This window comes from Dama dama, chromosome 27, assembly GCF_033118175.1.
Source record: "Dama dama isolate Ldn47 chromosome 27, ASM3311817v1, whole genome shotgun sequence".
NCBI classification, from domain to species: Eukaryota; Metazoa; Chordata; class Mammalia; order Artiodactyla; family Cervidae; genus Dama; species Dama dama.
The window spans coordinates 23,097,558-23,116,433 of record NC_083707.1 but is presented as its reverse complement, the minus strand read 5'-3'; the positions used below and the strand labels follow the sequence as shown (position 1 = coordinate 23,116,433).

The following is an 18,876-nucleotide window of genomic DNA, read 5'->3' as shown; positions in this document are numbered from 1 at the left end:
CTTGAGAGGAACACCCTAAGAGTGATGGCTGGAGGTGGGTATAGACTCAGCAATGTAATCCCTAGTCTGGGTCCCAAGTTAATGAATCTGTAAGGATGGGAAGAGAAATGTCAAGGACTTGACTGTGTGTCTTTTTTATCTATAGCCATTGCCAACACCAGTGTTCAGTTATTGTTGGAATTGAAAGTATACGTATGTGCTGTGTGGTGTAGACAAGAGTAGAGTAACAAATGGCAGAGCTGGACAGAGGCCAAATCATGGAAGGCCATGCTAATTTTATTAACTTATGTAGTGCATAAAGTATAAGTCTAGAATTTAAAATTACAAAGGTTTTCTACAAATTAGTAAGAAAATACAAATAACCTATATTAATCAGGACAGAAACCCAATTCAAATATTTTAAACAAGAAAGGGACTTTATTGGCTCACAAAACGTTAAAGTCCAGAGGTAGGGCAGGCTTTAGGCACAGCTGGATCTAGGGCCTCCAGAAAAATGACACCAGAACTTAGCTCTCATTCCTTTCTGCTAGCCTCTGAGTTTCCCCTCAGACTCATTCCACACAGTACAAATTTTCAGGCTTACACAGTCCTTAGTTCGTGGGATCTCTGTCGAGCGTTCCTTCCAAGAGTTCCAGCAGAAGTTCCGTTGAGGGCATTCTTTAGCCTGACTTGGGTTACATGCCCATTCTTTAATCACTGTGGCTAAGGAGGTGTGGGATTCAGGAAGGCCTGACCTGGTCATGTACTCACCTAAGCCACAGAGAATGGGTTCCCCACAATATTTATTCTGTTATCACAAGATGGGGAAAGAGATGCTGAACAGAAACAACATATATCCACACATAACTCAATAGAAAAGCAGGTGAAGGATACAAACTATCCATGATAAAACTATAAACGGCCAATAAATATATGAAAATAACCTCAACCTTGCCATTAATCAGGAAAATGTAAAATGATCCTTTTTCTCTTTTTTTGCCCATCAGATAAAAATTATCAAGTGCAGGTAAAGCTTTATGGGGAAATGAGCACTTTCCATAGTTGGTGAAAACAGAAAGTCATGAAGGCCTTTGGGACAGCTAAGGTGGGTCTACTATCAGATTGTTCTCTGATAGACAATCTGGTAACAATCTGATAGACCCAACAACCTATGGTCTACTCCATTCTAAAAAAATACTCACACACATGCATACAGATATGAAAGAGATGTTTACTTTGGCAATGTAATAGCAAGAGAAAAAATAAGGGAACAGTTAAATAATGGTATTTTCATAGTATTGAATATTATTCAACCATTATGGAGATTTAAAGACCTTAGGATTGGTTTTTGAGACCAAAAAAAGCAAGCTGCAGAACAATACATATATATATCCTATTTATGTAAAAATGGCATTTATATGTATATGCATACTCACATGGGAATTATGGAAAGGAGATTAGATGAATGCATACTCAACTGTGGGCAGTGGAATGTGATAGGAAATGCTGGAGAAAAGGGTCTCTCTTCGCTTGTATATAAAAGTTTTGTACACTGAGATGGTAGTCATTTATTTTTTCATAATTAAAAATGGGAAAATGCAATTCACAATTTGAAATGCAAATCGCAAATACAAGCATAAAAAGATAATTCTCCTTATTAACAAAAAAAGAGCAAACACATTGAAGGATTCAGGGTTGGTGGAGTGTAGGCAAAGAGGCACTCTAACTAGTGATGGAGCTGCAAAGTGGTACAATCTTTTCTCATGATATTTCTCCAAATGTTAAATATGTACATTTCCTGACCCAATAAATCCGCTTCTGGCTATTTACGCTACAGAAATACCCACACAGGCAGCAAAATATATATGGATGTTAACTCTACCTTTATTTGTAATTTAAAAAAAAATTGGAACTAACGAAATTACCTACCAACAGGGGTTGTCTAATAAGTTACAGCATATTTTTTCAGGCTGCGCTGTGTGGCATGTGGGATCTTAGTTCCCCAATCAGGGATTGAACTTGTGCCCCCTGCATTGGGAGTGCCGAGTCTTAACCACTGGACTGCCTGGGAAGTTCCAGTTATAGCGTATTGATGCAATGGGTTAGTATGTAGCCATAAAAAAATAAAAGTCTACATCCAAGTGGGAGGGAGAGGAGGCAATTTTCAGTGCAGTACATGTAAAATGGGGGTATGTACCTACCTCATATGGTCGGTGTGGGGATTAAGAGTTAATCCATGGTAAAGCGCTTCCAACAGTGTCTGTGTACAGTGACAAGTGTCAGCTATTAACACGTTTTTGCTTAATTATGTATATGCCTAAGTCTGGAAGAAGAGCAAACCAAGTAATTATTACTTCTCAATTTAGACAATAGAAAGAAATGTCTGTTTTCATTTTGTATTTCTGAACTGTAGAAAAGCCAAACAAGTATGTTTTAATAGCCTTTATATTTGTTAACCATAAGATAAAAGCATAAAATTTACCAATCAAGATTTAATAGCCATCATTCATTGCATTGTGAAAAAAAATATATCCCTGGAGTTCACAGAACTAGATTTGAGTTTTAGCTCTAACTGGCCACATGCAAGTCACACGATCTCTAAATCTTGCTTTCCTAGTCTACAAATCTAAGGAAGATGGGTAGTGTCTAACCCAATGACTGGCATGCAGATTATTTCAGTACATAGAACCCTCCCTGCAACTTACACAAATGTGATAGACCTACTGCTAAATGATCAAGTGCCAACTGGGTGTGAATGTGGAGAGTTCAACATCCAAGAAAATCAAAAGAAAATTTCGCAGTAATGAGCAAGTGCTCAGTGGCTATTGGACATGCATAAGCAGTCTGCTTGCCGTTAATAATGACTGCTCATTTGCTAACCGAACAGATGCCACTGGTTGGCAATGCTAGATCACCACTTCATCAAAGGCTGGGCACCCCCCAGAATTGCCAACTATGATCATCCGAGTGGACATAAATCAAAGTCCAGATGAAATCACAAAGCACCGAATAGATAATCAGAGATGGGGAGTACACAGACAATCATTTCCTTTTAATGTGTATCATCACCCAGTTTTCTGGGGTCCAGTCCATTTCCCCCCCAGAGCCTTGCCTTAGTCTCAGAATCCTCCTTAAACAACACACAGGTATCAGAGATGACAAGACAAACTCACATTTGCCAACTCTTCATACTTTTTTCTAAGTCCTCACATTACACCAAACATCTTTGGCATTTATGACAAACGTACAGGGAAGCTTCTCTGTATACAGGAAAAGCAGAAGATCTAAAAAACCATGAAACTCTAGCCACCGAGAGGTTACTCCATTCTTACCTACTCTGATATAAGAATTCTGTCATCCAAGCAGTATTCCAAATATGCCACTTCAGAACCTACTTGGAAAGAAGCCAGTTATAAATAAATCAATCAACCCAAGACCATTTTATCTGAAAGCGGAGGAATTCATAGCTTTATTGGACACTGACTTGTTTCCTCTCAGCCACAAAGAGAAAAAGACCCAAACAAAAGTCCCTACATATTCTTGTATAACTTAAAATACATTATATCATTACTACATATTTATACTTCAATAAATCTTAATCTATAAAGCACATTTCTTATAATTAATTGTTATCAAAAAATCTATAAACAAGCTCCATTCTGCCTCACTTCTCCACCAGCTAACCTTGCATTTATTACTCTGCTTTTTAACAGGTTCATGCAAATCGCACCTTCCATTTTTTAATTTGATCCAAGCACCAGATGTAACCCAAAACTGCAAATACGTAGTATTTTTATTCACATGGGTCATTTTCCACACAATTATGCCCACTATAAAAAAGCCTTTTCTCATATTCTATATATTTTAACTTCCAGAGTTTTCCACTAAACAGAACCACAGTATTTGGGATTCTCAACCAAGGAGTATATAATCCTACTACTACAATGTTATTACTTTTATACATTTTTTAAAAACTGTGTTAAGACTTAAAATTAAAGAAAAAAGCTCCACCAACTCTGACAATTAATAAACTAGTTGTTAATAGCCTAGTTCTTTTTTAAATAGAACAATCCATTCAACCTAATATGTTAAGTACAACCTCAATACTACTAGAGATTGATTAGGTTTTTTTAATAAAAGACCCATAAACTTCCAAACTGTGATAGTTATCTTGGACTCACCTCTGAAGACTGCTGACGAGCTGGCTAGCTCTTTGAGCTGAGTCTTCCTTTCCCCAATACAACACCCTGGTAAGAGAACTATGGCTCTAGGAATCTCAGAGGTGACCCCCCACCCCAGGACTGCTTAGACTGGGGGAGAGGGGGGAGAGGCTAACTCACAGGAAACAGCTTTATACCAACCCCCAGTGATTTACAGTGGAAGAATACCTACCTACCCATGGCAGGGTTACAGTACCTAGCACAGTGCCTTGTCGGTAGAAAATTTAATAAACGCATGGCTGCTCTGTTAGCTTGGTGTTCAACCCTTTTGTACCAAAAGAGTAAAATAAAAAACCTGATACCTTGTTCCCCACCTGTCAGGGATTCTCCTGTCCTCTACAAAAATGAAAGAAAAATAACAATGACTTAGATCTTCAAGTCTTTTGTTTTCTAAAAGCCAAGACAGATCATTACTCTTGTTTACATTTGCCCTTCAACACTGCCATTCACTACAGATCCTCCCCTAGTGTTATAATTTCTACTTTCATTGCTTTACAACTGTTTGTTTAGACTGTTCACTTTCTAATGACACAGGAGAGGACATTATTTTCATGAGTGGGTTGCTTCTCAATTACAGGTAGGATGAGCTATTTTTGAGTTTTCCAGCAGGCAGATAATTATACCTAGAATAAATTCTTGATACACTTCAATTCTTGGATCAAAGTATTTGTCAGTCTTCCCCAATCTGGGTGTCCCGTTCACTTTTTCATGTTTTATCAACCGTCACTTCTTATCTGAGTTTTAAGGCTTATTTCACTCTGGTTTTTGGTCACCTTTTATCTTCTATTTTCAAAAATGCATATTCAAATTAGGTAAAAGGAAACAGGTAAATTTGGAAAAAGTGGTTTCCGTTTTCAGATTTTGTAATTCCTGTTGCTTTTCAATGTAGAAGGGAATGTATCCTTGCAAAGAACATTTCGATGACCAACACAAATAATATATCGGTCTAAGAAGCAAACTTTGTAACAAAGGGACAAAGATCAGGTAGTTCATCATTAGGAAAAATAATAAGAAATATCACATGGAAGATTAGGCATTAACACCTGAATAAAGTTTAAAATTTCAGTTTCTAGGCAGGTATGACACCATTCCTTTTAAGATAATAATAGTGGGTGAAGATTTTCTACACTTCCCAGTGGATTTTCTAACAGTCTATAGGAAAACTATGTCATTTCATGTTTTTAATTTTGTCTTCATTTCAGAAGAAAAAGACCTGAGTGCTGACTTTTTTTTTTTTAATTTCTTAAACTTTCACAACATTGAGAAGTTTTTCTGCATTGTGTCTTCGCTGATGTCTAAAGAGATTTGAGCTCTGACTATAGGATTTCCCACACTGAACGCATTCATAAGGTTTCTCCCCAGTATGGATTCTCTGGTGATTGATAAGCCCAGAATTCTGGCTAAAGGCTTTTCCACATTCAAGACATTTGTAAGGTTTTTCTCCAGTGTGGACTCTCTGGTGCTGCACGAGGATGGAACTCCTGCTGAATGCTTTCCCACACTCAACACATCCATAGGGTTTCTCCCCACTGTGGATTCTCTGATGAAGAATAAGGGCTGAGCCCTGACTGAAGTGTTTCCCACATTCGTCACATATATGCTGTTTCTTTCGGGAGGGATTTCTCTTTCTTTCAAACCTGCCCTTAGGGAAACAGGTTTCTCCATATTTAAAGATTTGAGGAACACCTATATTGAGAGTGCCGGGAACTTCATGAGATTCTCCTGCTGAAGGAATCTCCTGCTTTGGAGCTAGAGCTCCATTTTCAGTCCTAGCATCATCATCTGAAATAAACAGAAAATGTAAATATCACTCACTTCCTATTTGGGAGGACAGACAACTGAAGAAAAAAAAAAAGTTAAAAAAAAAAATGAACTTGAAGTAAATAGCTTGTATATGTCTATAAACAGCACTATGAAACTGGTGATGATACTACTGCCTAGTCTCAAAAAAGAAAAATATGAAAACAACTGATTATGAGGTTAATGAGGTGAGAGCATGAGAACATATGAGGAATTAAAAGGCTGTATCCTAGTGAGTAGTAGCACAGGGAGTGGGTTACATAATGGTGGTCAAAAATCAAAGGGTGGAAAAACCGCAGATGTTTCAGAGAGTCTAAGTTTGTTAGGAGACACAGAGATGCAGCTAAGGTCAGGAGAAAAATAAATCAAAATTTGCCATCAGGAAATCACATTGTTTTGCTTTGAAAAGGGAGAGATTACATCAAAATACAAAATGTAAGTAACCAATCTGTCAGACAGTGATTTTTCTAAAATGAGCAAGGTAAGGCAGGTCAAAGCCAAGATTAGACTACAAGGAGAATATAGCAGTCTTGACAAGAAGCAGCTGAAGGTAAGCTGGGAGCATCCTGTGTTAACTTGGGACATGACACTTAGAAATTCAAGGCTCTTTTAATGACTGAAGTTTTCTTGTAAAAGCAACTTGCTGTATTTGGTATTTGTCATGGTATTTAGACAAGCTATGACTTCTAGGCCTGTTATATGTGCACAGTGAAAGAACAGCCTGAGTTACGAATTACCAACATGAGGTACCATCATCTACCTGTAGGCAGGAGTGGTATGAGCAAGTCTCATATAAGACCTTCCTGAAACTTTAAGCTTTGATGAATAAACAGTTACTAAAGGGTGAGCAGAAGCACTCAAGAAACTTGTACATAGTGAGAAAGTCTGTAACAAATGATTAAGAAAGAGACAGATAGAAAAGGCTGACTAAGAGACACTGAAGAGTCAGAGGAGATTAGTGAGGTCTGGAGACTTGAATAACAGAGAAGTGAGTGTGAAGGTAACAAATGGCACAGAAAGAATTGAGTTCCCAAGTGTGGTAAAGACCAGAATGCTAAAATAAGGTGAGAATTATTCTATTCTACAGTTTAAAGAGGCAAGAATTAAGTCTATTCTACAGTTCAGGCAAGGGAGAAGTTTGCCACCCAGGAAGATGCCACCTCCAACAACCAAAGATACTGGTTCTCAAACTCTACTATACAGAAGAACACCCCATAATTCAGAGGGGCAGCCTACTCAGAACTCATCTGGCTCACATTACCATTACCTTCAACTACCTCAAGAAATGATGCCCAAAGCAGTTGCAAACAAAATTTCATTTTAATTCATATAAATATGAACAAGAAATCTAGCAGTTTTAGGAATATACAGGATTGTATCAAAGTAAGTATGTGGCAATAACTGCCACAAAGTAATGTGGCATTAACTGCCAAGATGCTGGGAAAGAATGGTGTTAGTGAATAATCTTTCCATTTAATTTTTCTGTACTTATGTTGAAGAAAAAACAAAAAAGCTGAAATTCAAAAAGATTTTGGTGATAACAAACAAAAAAACTAGATTTGAAGAGGAAAGCTTATTATACCAGGGGGACTAGGTAGGAGACTGGAAGGATGTAAAACAGGTGGCAAATAAGCAATACATAGGGACCTGGTCTACGGGTAGGTTATGGCTCAGAGTAAGTCAAATGCCCACCAGAAATGGGCAGGCCTTCAAAGAAAGACATAAAAGCAAAGAAAAGGTTGATGATGTTATGTTGAAGAATAAAAGACCCAAGGTCAGCAAACCAATTTTTATCACATAAGAACAGAAATCCTACAATGTGTCTATGTCTAAGCAATCAGGTGAAGGTGATTATTCCCCCTCCCTGCTCCCAGTAAAAATAAGCATAGAGTTCTGGACAAAAGGTCCACACTCTCACTCTCCAGCCCACAAGAGTTCCAGTCCTCACCACAGTGCCTTAGGGAATGGAGCTCCCAGGATGCCCACTTGAGCTGGTTTTCCACAGCATCAAGCTCAGAACTCGGTAATCCCTGAGCTTCTTCTTGAGATACTATCTCCTCCACTAACACTTCCCGTTTTCGTCGACGAAGAGAAACCTGGAAATGACAGGAATTGGTTCAGTTGAGAAGGAATTTGATGAGAATCAAAACTAAAACACACACCAAAGAAATCATACAAAACATATGCTGCAGAGGCCCAGAGGGCAAAGCAGCATAAAAATGAAGGGGGGAAGGGGAAGCATAAACATAATTCTAACTTAGTTGAGTGGAACTAATTCAGGAGCCGTGAATACTGCTATGCCAGTGCTCCTAACACAGGAAACTTACTGGCTGTCCAGGGTCATCTAGTTCACTCTCTAAATCCTCCAGGACCGTCACTGCCTCCTCTCCATTCTCTGGATGATGCTCTCGAACCCAAGTCTGTAGCTCCTTGGGGAGGATGGCAACAAACTGCTCCAGTACAACCAGCTCCAAGATTTGTTCTTTTGTGTGTGTCTCTGGCCTGAGCCACAGACGGCAAAGTTCTCGAAGCTGGCTCACAGCTTCCCGCGGCCCAGGTGAATCCTGGTATCCAAATTGCCTGAATCTCTGGCGGAAAACCTCCGGGTCAGGAAGATGGTTCCAGGGGATACTCGACCCCTCTTCACCATCAGGATCCTCCTCCAGCTTCACTCTTAGTATTTTTTCCTCTTCATCTGGAGTTGGGATGATAAGTATTGAATCCTCTTCCACTGACTGTGCAGACATCCTGATTTATAATACTTCAAGGAAAGACAATCAAGGCAAGATACCTTAGGGAAATACCCAATTTTCTTCACAGGCACTCCTGAGGCACAAGAAATGAAAAATATATAAGTGACTAAATATTCTAAGAACCTGGACACAGACTGATTAAAGGAAATAAAAATGTATTCTTCTACTAGATTAAAAATTCCAATCAACAACCTGAACCAGAAGTTGGCAAACTACAGCTCATGGCAAAATCTGGCCTGCTGCCCATTTTTGTACAATGCGTATACTAAGAATAGTTTTCACACTTGTACATGGTTGGAAAAAAATCAAAAGAACACTCCAGGACATGTGAAAGTGACATGAAATTAAACCATCTGTCTCCATAAATAATTTCATTCATTTGTTCACATTACAATAGCAGAGTTGAGCAGTTGCAATAGGCACTATAGGGCATGAGAAACCTAATATTTACCCTGGTCCTTCAGAGAGAAAGTTTGCCAAAGTATGATCAACAAAACCTATTTCAACAATCAAAAGAATCTAAGTTAAGAACCAGCCCTTCTCAGTGTTACCTAAATGCATCTGACCCTTGAACACATTATCTACAAGTCAGTACTGGTGTTCTTGACACACTTAGGTCATCTCAAAAGCAGGGACTGCTTTTTTATTATCTGTTTAAAAAAATTTTTTTTCACAAAACGTTTAGGGGTTATTTTTTAAATGTTTAAGAACTCCTATGACTTAAAATATACGTTAAAAAAAAAATCACTTGCTCAGGAACAGATTAAATAATGTTGGAAAAAAGTAACCACTATGTGCCATAAAAGTTAATTATTTTTCAGTTACCCTCCACACCATAAACACCTTTAAATTAGGAACGACAGGCATTATTAAGCAAATTCTAGGGGAAAAAAGTACTCTCATAACACCTTTGTGGTGCAGATTCTTCCGCTGACACTGAATGACTCACAATCTCCCCAGCTACTACCTTCATGGAAACCTTGTGCCATTTCTGATCCTTTCCTTGGTATTTGCACAGTCATCCCATGCCATTGTCTACAACACGCGTTAAGAATTAGCCACGCAGCTGCTCAAAGTACCCATTCAGGCCCCAGAATATGAAAGCTAATTTCCAAAAACTTCCTGTAACCCTACCAAAAACAGGAATCAGAAAAGATCAGGTAACATACACACAAGTTTAATTAAATACTCTGCGGAGTGTGGCGGCTTTATAAACATGTAGCTTTGGCCTATAGATCTGTTTCTATTCCAAGACCCTACCTTTCTACGGCTCAAGCATTCTATAGAAAAGAAATTTCTCTTCCTTTTACGTTCTCAAACAGCACCCTGGCGGTGGGATGTGAGGAGGTGCGGGGAGCCCAGGCCCGCGGTCCCGACCGTCTTTGCGCGGAGAGCCCGGTCCCTGGTGACCTCCCCACGCACTCCTGCAGAGTGCCGCTGGGAACCGCGCCCCCACCCCAACGACGTCAGCCCCTTTTCCCCGCACTTGGGGCGGCGGCTTTCCTCAGACCGAACGCCACCCGGCCACAACAGCGAACGAGCCCCAGCACTTCCGCCCGCGGCCGGCTGAACTACAAGTCCCGGCAGGCCCGCGCGAGGCCCGCCCACTCCCACCTCCGCCCGAAAAGAATCCCAGAACTCTCCGCGAGATGCCTGGGCCTCGAAATAGAACAAAACCGGCCGATGGGGGAGGGGAATCGGGGGTCGCGAAGGACACAGGGGATGGAGGACTCTTCGAGGGTGCTGAAAGCCCGATCTGGCTTTCTGTCTTCCCTTGCCCGTCCCACAACTGCCGGGCACGGAGACCGCGGCCTGTCCCTCGCGCCTCTGGAAGAAGCCGAGGAAGGTTCCCGCCAGGCTTCTTCGCTGACTCTTGCCAAGCAGTCTGCAGCCCCCAGGCCAGCATCCCCCTCACACCCTTCCCCCCACTCGCACAAACCTCGGGCTCGGGCACCACAGCCGCTTCGCTGTCTTCGGCCGACGCAGAAACGCCGCTCAGAAGCCGTTTCCCAGCAGCCCCCGGCGCGGACTGCTTCCGGTCTGTGGGCCCCAGGAGGCGGAGGGAGGCGGGGGGAGGCGAAGCCCCACGTTGCCATGGAGATGTGCTCCGGGCCGGGGGAAGGGCTGTCCAACGACAATGACTGCTTTGAGGCTTCGCTTGGCCTCGCGCCTTCCTCCCCCGGTATCCCAGCCTTCTGGGTTCCGCTTGAAAGACAAGGAAAAGAAAGAATTCTGCCACTAAGACAGTCTTTACGGTTTCAGAAGCCTTTTCACATGCGTTATCTCATGTGATCTTCACAGTAGTTCTCTGAAAGAAGTATTATGAATATTTATGAATGTTAATTACTTTGTACCAGGCACTGTCACCGTGCTTTACATGAAATTTCATTTTCACAACAACGCTGAGATAGTAAGAACTTTTGTTATTCCCATTTCACAGCTGAGATCATTGAGGCACAAGTAAATAGCTTGCCGAGTGCTCATAACTGGTAAGTGGGAAGCAAGATTTGAAACCAAGGCATGACTCTCACCTTTGCCTCCTACTGGCTATGCCATACAACTTTACTATGACCAGTGTAATTGTCAGGGAAACAAGATGAGACTCTTAACCAAGAGCTTTGGCAGTGAGCTCACATTGAATTTGCAGAATGCGTGGTCATTTTCTTACTTGAGTCTTGACAGTTTCTATTACAAAGCAGCTGCCAAAGTGATTGTTTAAAAACAGAAATCAGACAGCTTCATTCCCCTATTTAAAGACATTTAATGGATCCCTAACTGCCTTACTCCTGCTTGTGCTAGGTTGCGCAGTTGTGTCCTACTCTTTGCTGCCCTATGGAGTGTATCCAGCCAAGCTGCTCTGTCCTTGGGATTTTTCAGGTAAGAATACTGGAGTGGGCTGCCATTTCCTCCTCCAGAGGAATCTTCCCCTACTGCCTTAATTATGACATAAAAATTCCTTACATTTTCCTGTAAGGCCCCACTAGTCTGTTCCCTGCCCCCACCCCCACTCTCCAACTCTGTAGGCTCATTGTGGTCTGGATCCTCAGCCTTCCTGACCACCTTTCCTCCTGGAAACCTCCCCACTCTCATAGCGCTGGGTAGAAGTGATCTCATTTATTCACTTCTCTATTTTTGTTTGTTTTGTTTTTGTCCATAAGACCCATAAAGGCAGAGACTGTGCCTGTCTTATTCACCACAGTATCTCCACATAGGATACAGACTGCCTGGTACATGGATTGTTGGTCAGTTGCCAAGTCGGGTCTGACTGTGACCCCATGAACTGCAGCATGCCTGGCTCCTCTGTCCTTCACTCTTTCCTGGAGTTTGCTCATATTCCTGCCCATTGAGTCGGTGACACCATCCAACCATCTCATCGTCTGCCACCCCGTTCTCCTTTTGCCTTCAGTCTTTCCCAGCGTCATGGTCTTTTCCACTGAGTTGGCTCTTCGAATCAGGTGGCCAAAGTATTGGAGTTTTAGTTTAGCGTCAATCCTTCCAAAGGATATTCAGAGTTGATTTCCTTTAGGATTGACTAGAGAACTCGGTTAATATTTGTTGAATAAATGAATAAAGTGTGGGCTGCTCAGATTGCTGCTTTTGCTAGGTCACGTGGCAGGCCTCAGAAACCACAAAGAAAGAGCCCTGTTGTTTAAGGTCTGTGTTAGAAGTGCAGGTCCAGCCTTTCAGAAGCATTCCAATATCCTCAGGCTTCAGCTTTCTGCCTCTTCGGGAAAGTTCCTTTTGCAAAGAGCCCTCAGTCTGCTGGACTGGTGAATGAGAAAGCTCTCAAGTTAGCAGCTGATGGTATAGCACTCCACTACTCTCTAACTGGAGCTTTGCCCCCCCAAAACCCCTGCTACTTCTGATGACTCATCTCTCTTCATTTAGGGGGTTTCTGAAATCTTTACTTTTTTCTTTCCTACTTGGCTATTGCCACCAACCTACTTGGCTGCTCTTCCCAACTGTTCTCTCTTTGGTGACTCTAAAAGCTAGCTCATGTTATTTTTCAGAGACAAACCAAAATTTAATTTCTCAAGGTTCATGCTGTGTGCTTTAGCAGAATTTGATGGAGGATCTTGTATATACATTTATAATAGATAAAAAATAAACCAGAATGAAAATCCTTTTTCTTTCTTTTTAAAAGCAAGCCATGTACCAAGTTTTTTGGTCCAAATTGTGTAGGATAATTTAAATTGCATTCTGTTAACCAATATGAGTGTGTTTCTGTAAGTATGCTTGTATGCGTGCTAAGTCGTTTCAGTCTTGTCCAACTTTTTGTGACCCTGTGGACCACAGCCCACCAGGCTCCTCTGCCCATGAAATTTTCCAGGCAAGAATCCTGGAGTGGGTTGCCATGCCCTCCTCCAGGGGATCTTCCCGATCCAGGATTGAACCTGCATCTCTTATGTCACCTGCACTGGCAGGTGGGTTTTCTGTAAGTATAGCTATGTCGAAATAAAGTTTTAAAAAGCAATAAATAAATAAAAGGTAGCTCAAGACATTTTTGTTTTATTTTGTCTTGCTTTAAGTGTTTTTACATCTAATTAATGCTGGAAAACTAAAAACATACACATCAAACAGAAGTACTTGGGCAGATTAAAAATGTTAAAATTTAATAAGACCCTTTGCCTGGGATTCATTCTATCATTCCTAATTCTTTCTGAGAGAGTAAATAAAATCACAATGAGTTTTTCTTCTCTACTCTTTTGAGAGCAGGGACTATAAACCTCGGTTTTGAAACCCCATCCTCTGAGTCCCAGGTTTGATTCCTCAGTCAGGAAGATCCCCTGGAGAAGGAAATGGCTACGCACTCCAGTATTCTTGCCTGGAGAATTCCACGGAGAGAGGAGCCTAGTGGGCTACAGTCTATGGGGTCACAAAGTGTCAGACACGACTGATTGACTAATACTTTCACTTTCGATGGAAACAGTGACATACTTTCTTGGGCTCTAAAATCACTGCAGATGGTGACTACAGCCATGAAATTAAAAGACGCTTGCTCCTTAGAAGAAAAGCTATGACCAACCTAGACAGCATGTTAAAAAGCAGAGACATTCCTTTGCTGACAAAGGTCCGTCTAGTTAAAGCTATAGTTTTTCCATAGTCATATATGGATGTGAGAGTAGGACCATAAAGAAAGCTGAGCATCGAAGAATCGATGCTTTTGAACTGTGGTGTTAGAGAAGACTCTTGAGAGTCCCCTGGACTGTAAGGAGGTCAAACCAGTCAATCCTAAAGGAAATCAGGCCTGAGTATTCATTGGAAGGACTGATGCTGAAGCTGAAACTCCAATACTTTGGCCACCTGATATGAAGAACTGACTCACTGGAAAAGACCTTGATGCTATGAAAAATTGAAGACAGGAGGAGAAGGGGATGACAGAGGATGATGTGGTTGGATGGCATCACTGACTCAATAGACATGAATTTGAGCAAGCTCTGGGAGTTGGTGATGGACAGGGAGGCCTGGCAGTCCATGGGGTCGCAAAGAGTCAGACACGACTGAGCAGCTGAACTGAACTGAGTAGCAACAACACTATGCTCAGCCATAGGTAATAAGTTGTGATTGAGCTAAGCCATTCATGACTTATCTGTTTCCCTTTGCCATGAACTCACTCTGCCTAGCTAGAGATGGTCATATGATTCAGTTCATGGTCAATGAGATACAAGGGAAAGTAGTCTCATTTATATCTCAGTGAGATGAAAGTGTCTTTCAAGAAATTTATCTAACTCATATAAGCTGTCAGATGTCTTAGCATAAAGTTGTTCATAATATTCCCTTAATATACTGTCTATAGGATCAGTAGTGATGTCCTCTTTTTCATTCCTGACATTGGTAGTCTTGTTTATTTTTCTGTATATGTGTTGCTTGAAGTTTATCAATTTTATTAATCTTTCAAGGAAACAACTTTTGGCTTTGTTTATTTGCTCTATTTTTTATTTCATGGGGCTCTTCTCTTTTTAAAATAAGTTAATAGACAGTAAAATTAGTTCTGCTTTTAGCAGATAGCTCTAGGAGTTTTAATACATGTATAAATTATGAAACTATCACCAAAATCATAATATAGGATAGTTCTATCATTCCACAAATGTCTCTCAAGATGTACTTACAAATTTTCTACTCCATAACCCATGACAACCACTGGTTTGCATGTATGAATGCTAAGTTGACTCAGTCATGTCTGACTCTTTGTGACCCTATGGACTGTAGCCCACGAGGCTCCTCTATCCATAGGGTTCTCCAGGCAAGAATACTGGAGTGGGTTGCCATGGCCTCCTCCAGAACCACTGGTTTATTATCCATCAAAATAGTTTTGACTTTTACACAGTGTAATATAAATGGAATCATAAAGTTAACCTTTTACATAACTTTCATTAAGTATAATAACTTTGAGATTCATCTGTGTTGTTGTTACATATCTCAATTGTTCATTTCATTTTATTGCTGCGTATTGCTAAGTAGGATTTTACTGTAGGTATCGTTTGTTTATCCAGTTAAGCATTGAAGGACTTTTGGGTTAACTCCAGATTTGGGCAATTTTAAATAGAGTTTCCCTGGTAGCTCAGATGGTAAAGAATCTGCCTGCAAGGCAGGAGACCTGGCTTTGATCCCTGGGTCAGGAAGATCCCCTGGAGAAGGGAATGGCTACCCACTCCAATATTCTTGCCTGGAGAATTCCATAGACAGAGGAGCCTGGGGTTGCATGGGGTTACAGTCCATGGAGTTGCAAAAAAGTTGGATACGACTGAGTGACTAACACAAGTGCACACTATAAATATTAATGGACAGGCTTTGTGATCATAAGTTTTTATCTCTCTGGAGTAAATATCTAGAAGTGGAATCGCTGGGTCATATAATTTTATGGACTGAAAGTTTGTGCCGGCTTCCCAAACTCACTAGCTGAGGCCCTAACTCACAGTGTAATACTATTTGAAGCTGGGCACTTTGGGAGGTAATTAAGTTTATATACGGTCATGAGAGTGGGATTCATTCCCTTATAAAAGAGACACACAGAGCTGCTTCCTCTCTTTCTCTACCATGTGAGGACAAGGGATAACGATGGCCATCTGCAAGCCAGGAAGAGAGCCCCCCACCTGGGAACCAAATTCAGTTCAGTTCAGTCTCTCAGTCATGTTCGATTCTTTGCAACCCCATAGACTGCAGCATGCCAGGCCTCCCTTGTCCATCACCAACTCCTGGAGCTTGCGCAAACTAATGTCCATCAAGTTGGTGATGCCATCCAACTATCTCATCCTCTGTCATCCCCTTCTCCTCCTGCCTTCAGTCATTCCCAGCATCAGGGGCTTTTCCAATGAGTCAGTTCTTTGCATCAGGTAGCCAAAGTATTGGAGTTTCAGCTTCAACATCAGTCCTTCAAATTAATATTAAGGACTGATTTCCTTTAGGATGGACTGGTTGGATCTCCTTACAGTCCAGGGGACTCTCAAGAGTCTTCTCCAACACCACAGTTTAAAAGCATCAATTCTTCAGCACTTAGCTTTCTTTATAGTCCAACTCTCACATCCATACATGACTACTGGAAAAACCATAGCTTTGACTAGATGGACCTTTGTCGGCAAAGGAATGTCTCTGCTTTTTAATGTGCTGTCTAGGTTTGTCATAGCTTTTCTTCCAAGGAGCAGGCATCTTTTAATTTCATGACTGCAGTCACCATCTGCAGTGATTTTGGAGCCCAAGATAATGAAGTCTGTCACTGTTTTCATTGTTTTTCCATCCATTTGCCATGAAGTGATGGGACCAGATTCTATGATTTTAGTTTTCTGAATGTTGAGTTTTAAGCCAACTTTTTCACTCTCCTCTTTCACTTTCATCAAGAAGCCCTTTAGTTCCTCTTCACTTTCTACTATAAGGGTGGTATCATCTGCATATCTGAGGTTATTGATATTTCTCCCATCAGTCTTGATCCCCGCTTGTGCTTCATCCAGCCTGGCATTTGCATGATGTACTCTGCATATAAGTTAAATAAGCAGGGTGACAGGGAACCAAATTAGCTGACACCTTTACCTTGGACTTTCCAAATTCCAGAACTGTAAGAACAAATTTGTTATTTAAGCCATGACTGTATGATATTTTGTTATAGCAGCTGGAGCTAATATATATGATTTTTTTAGTTTGAATAAACTGAATTTTTTAAATTAAAAAAAAGAAATATTGAGCTAAAACCAACATTTGGTACATAAAGAATGAATCTGGGAAATCATGATTGAAAATTCTATTTCTCTATATTCTTTTAATAGAGTGTTTGACAGAGGAAAATGTTTAATTTTGATGAACTCCAATTTATCCATTTAAAAATTTTATTCCTTCTGAGTGAGTTTGTTTCCCGGAAAGCATGGCCATAACATCACTAAAATGTTCTTCCATAAAATTGGATTAATATATTGGGTTGGCAAAAATGTTCATTTAGGCTTTTCTCTTACAGCTTATGAAAAAACCTGAATGAACTTATTCAACAATCTAATATTTTTTAAATCAACAGTAGTAAGAATGTAGGAAGATAACATATTTTAAAAAAGGTTCTATAAATTGTAAAGACCTCAATAAATGTTAGAGGCAATAATACTAAAAAAATAAAATAAAATAAAATTTTATTCCTTGGGACTTCCCTGGTGGTCCAGTGGCTAAGTCTCCGAGCTCTCAATGCAGGGGGCCTGGGTTTGATCCCTGGTCAGGGAGCTAGATCCCTTGTGCCACAGCTAAGAGTTTGCATGCTGCAACTAAAGACTCCACATGTCCCAAAGAAGATGGAAGATCCTGTGTGCCACAACCGAGACTCGGTACAGTCAAATACATAAATACTTTAAAAATAAATAAAAGCAGTGGGGATTGGCACCAAGCTTCTGGGAGCAAAGCTCCTCTGAGCAGAATGAAGTGTTTCCCTCTTAAAGTGCCTGCCCCATGCCCTCTGTCATTGCTGTGCTGCTATCCTTCCACTGTCTAGGGAGAGGAATTGAACGAAGAAAAAAGATACGGAACTTCCCTTATGCTTTCTGACCCTTAAGAACCCCTTTTCCATCTCTTGGGCTTCTCTGTGGGCACTTGTGAGTTTCAGGCTTCCTTTGAGTCTAGGCCAGGTGATACCAAAAAGAAAAAAAAGGGTAAATTCAGTGGAACCTGAAATTCTAGTCTTCTTCCCCAGTCTGCTTTCTATTATTCACTTTGAGGAGTCCTCAGGGAGCTACTCTGTGATCTTTGTCCAGGATTCTCTCGGACTTTGGCCACCCGATGGGAAGAGCCAGCTCATTAGAAAAGACCCCGATGCTCGGGAAGACTGAAGGCAAAAGGATAAAGGGGTGGCAGAGGATGAGATGGTTAGATAGTATCACTGACTCAGTGGACTTGAATGTAAGTAAACTCTGGCAGATAGTGGAGGACAGAGGAGCCTGGTGTGCTGTATAGTCCAGGGGGTATCGAAGAGTCAGACACGACTGAGCGACTGGACAACTGTGGGACTCTTTGGAAAGAGACAGGGTTGGATTATGCTTACTCCATCTTGCCTAGCACCAGAGCCTCTGTTTTTTACTTTTATCATTCTCTCTCTTCCACTTATTTTGGTTTTAAATGAAAAATATAAAAAGTGGCACCTGAGGGCTTCAGTCCCGCTTGTCTGTAGTATTCTTAGTTGCTCACTCCACCTGGGTCAGCTGCGTCTTCCAGCTCCTGCAGCACTGCCTGTTATCATAACCAGTCACAGGAACATCTAGAGACTGAAAAGTATCATCTCTTTTTTATGTCTCTTTTTTAGAAGAAAGCAAACTTTTCCAGAGGCCAGGCAGCAGGCTTTCCCTAATGTCTCACTGGCCTACATTGAGTGATATGCCAGTGCCCAAATCAAAACCGGGCTTCCCTGGTAGCTCAGTGGTAAAGAATTCACCTGCCAATGCAAGAGATGCAGGTTCGACCCCTGGATTGGGAAGATCCCCTGAAGAAGGAAATGGCAACCCACTCCAGTATTCTTGCCTGGGAAATCCCAGGGACAGAGGAGCTTGGTGGGCTACAGTCCATTGGGTTGGAAAGAGTTGGACAACTTGGGGACTGAACAACAACAACAAAATCAAAATCACTTGCAGGTGGAGTGGAATTATTATTATTGGCCTAAACTG

At 41.1% G+C, this 18,876-nt stretch overlaps 1 protein-coding gene across 1 annotated transcript; it reads right to left on the bottom strand.

Moving 5' to 3' along the window:
- Positions 1–395: 395 nt before the first annotated feature.
- ZNF24 (zinc finger protein 24) lies at positions 396–10,799 on the bottom strand. The gene is made up of 4 exons (XM_061131136.1): positions 10,692–10,799; positions 8,327–8,825; positions 7,948–8,095; positions 396–5,981 (listed from the first exon to the last, which is right to left on the bottom strand). Exons 2-4 carry the CDS (start codon positions 8,744–8,746, stop codon positions 5,443–5,445), a joined length of 1,107 nt encoding a protein of 368 aa, XP_060987119.1. The 5' UTR covers positions 8,747–8,825; positions 10,692–10,799; the 3' UTR covers positions 396–5,442.
- Positions 10,800–18,876: the final 8,077 nt, after the last annotated feature.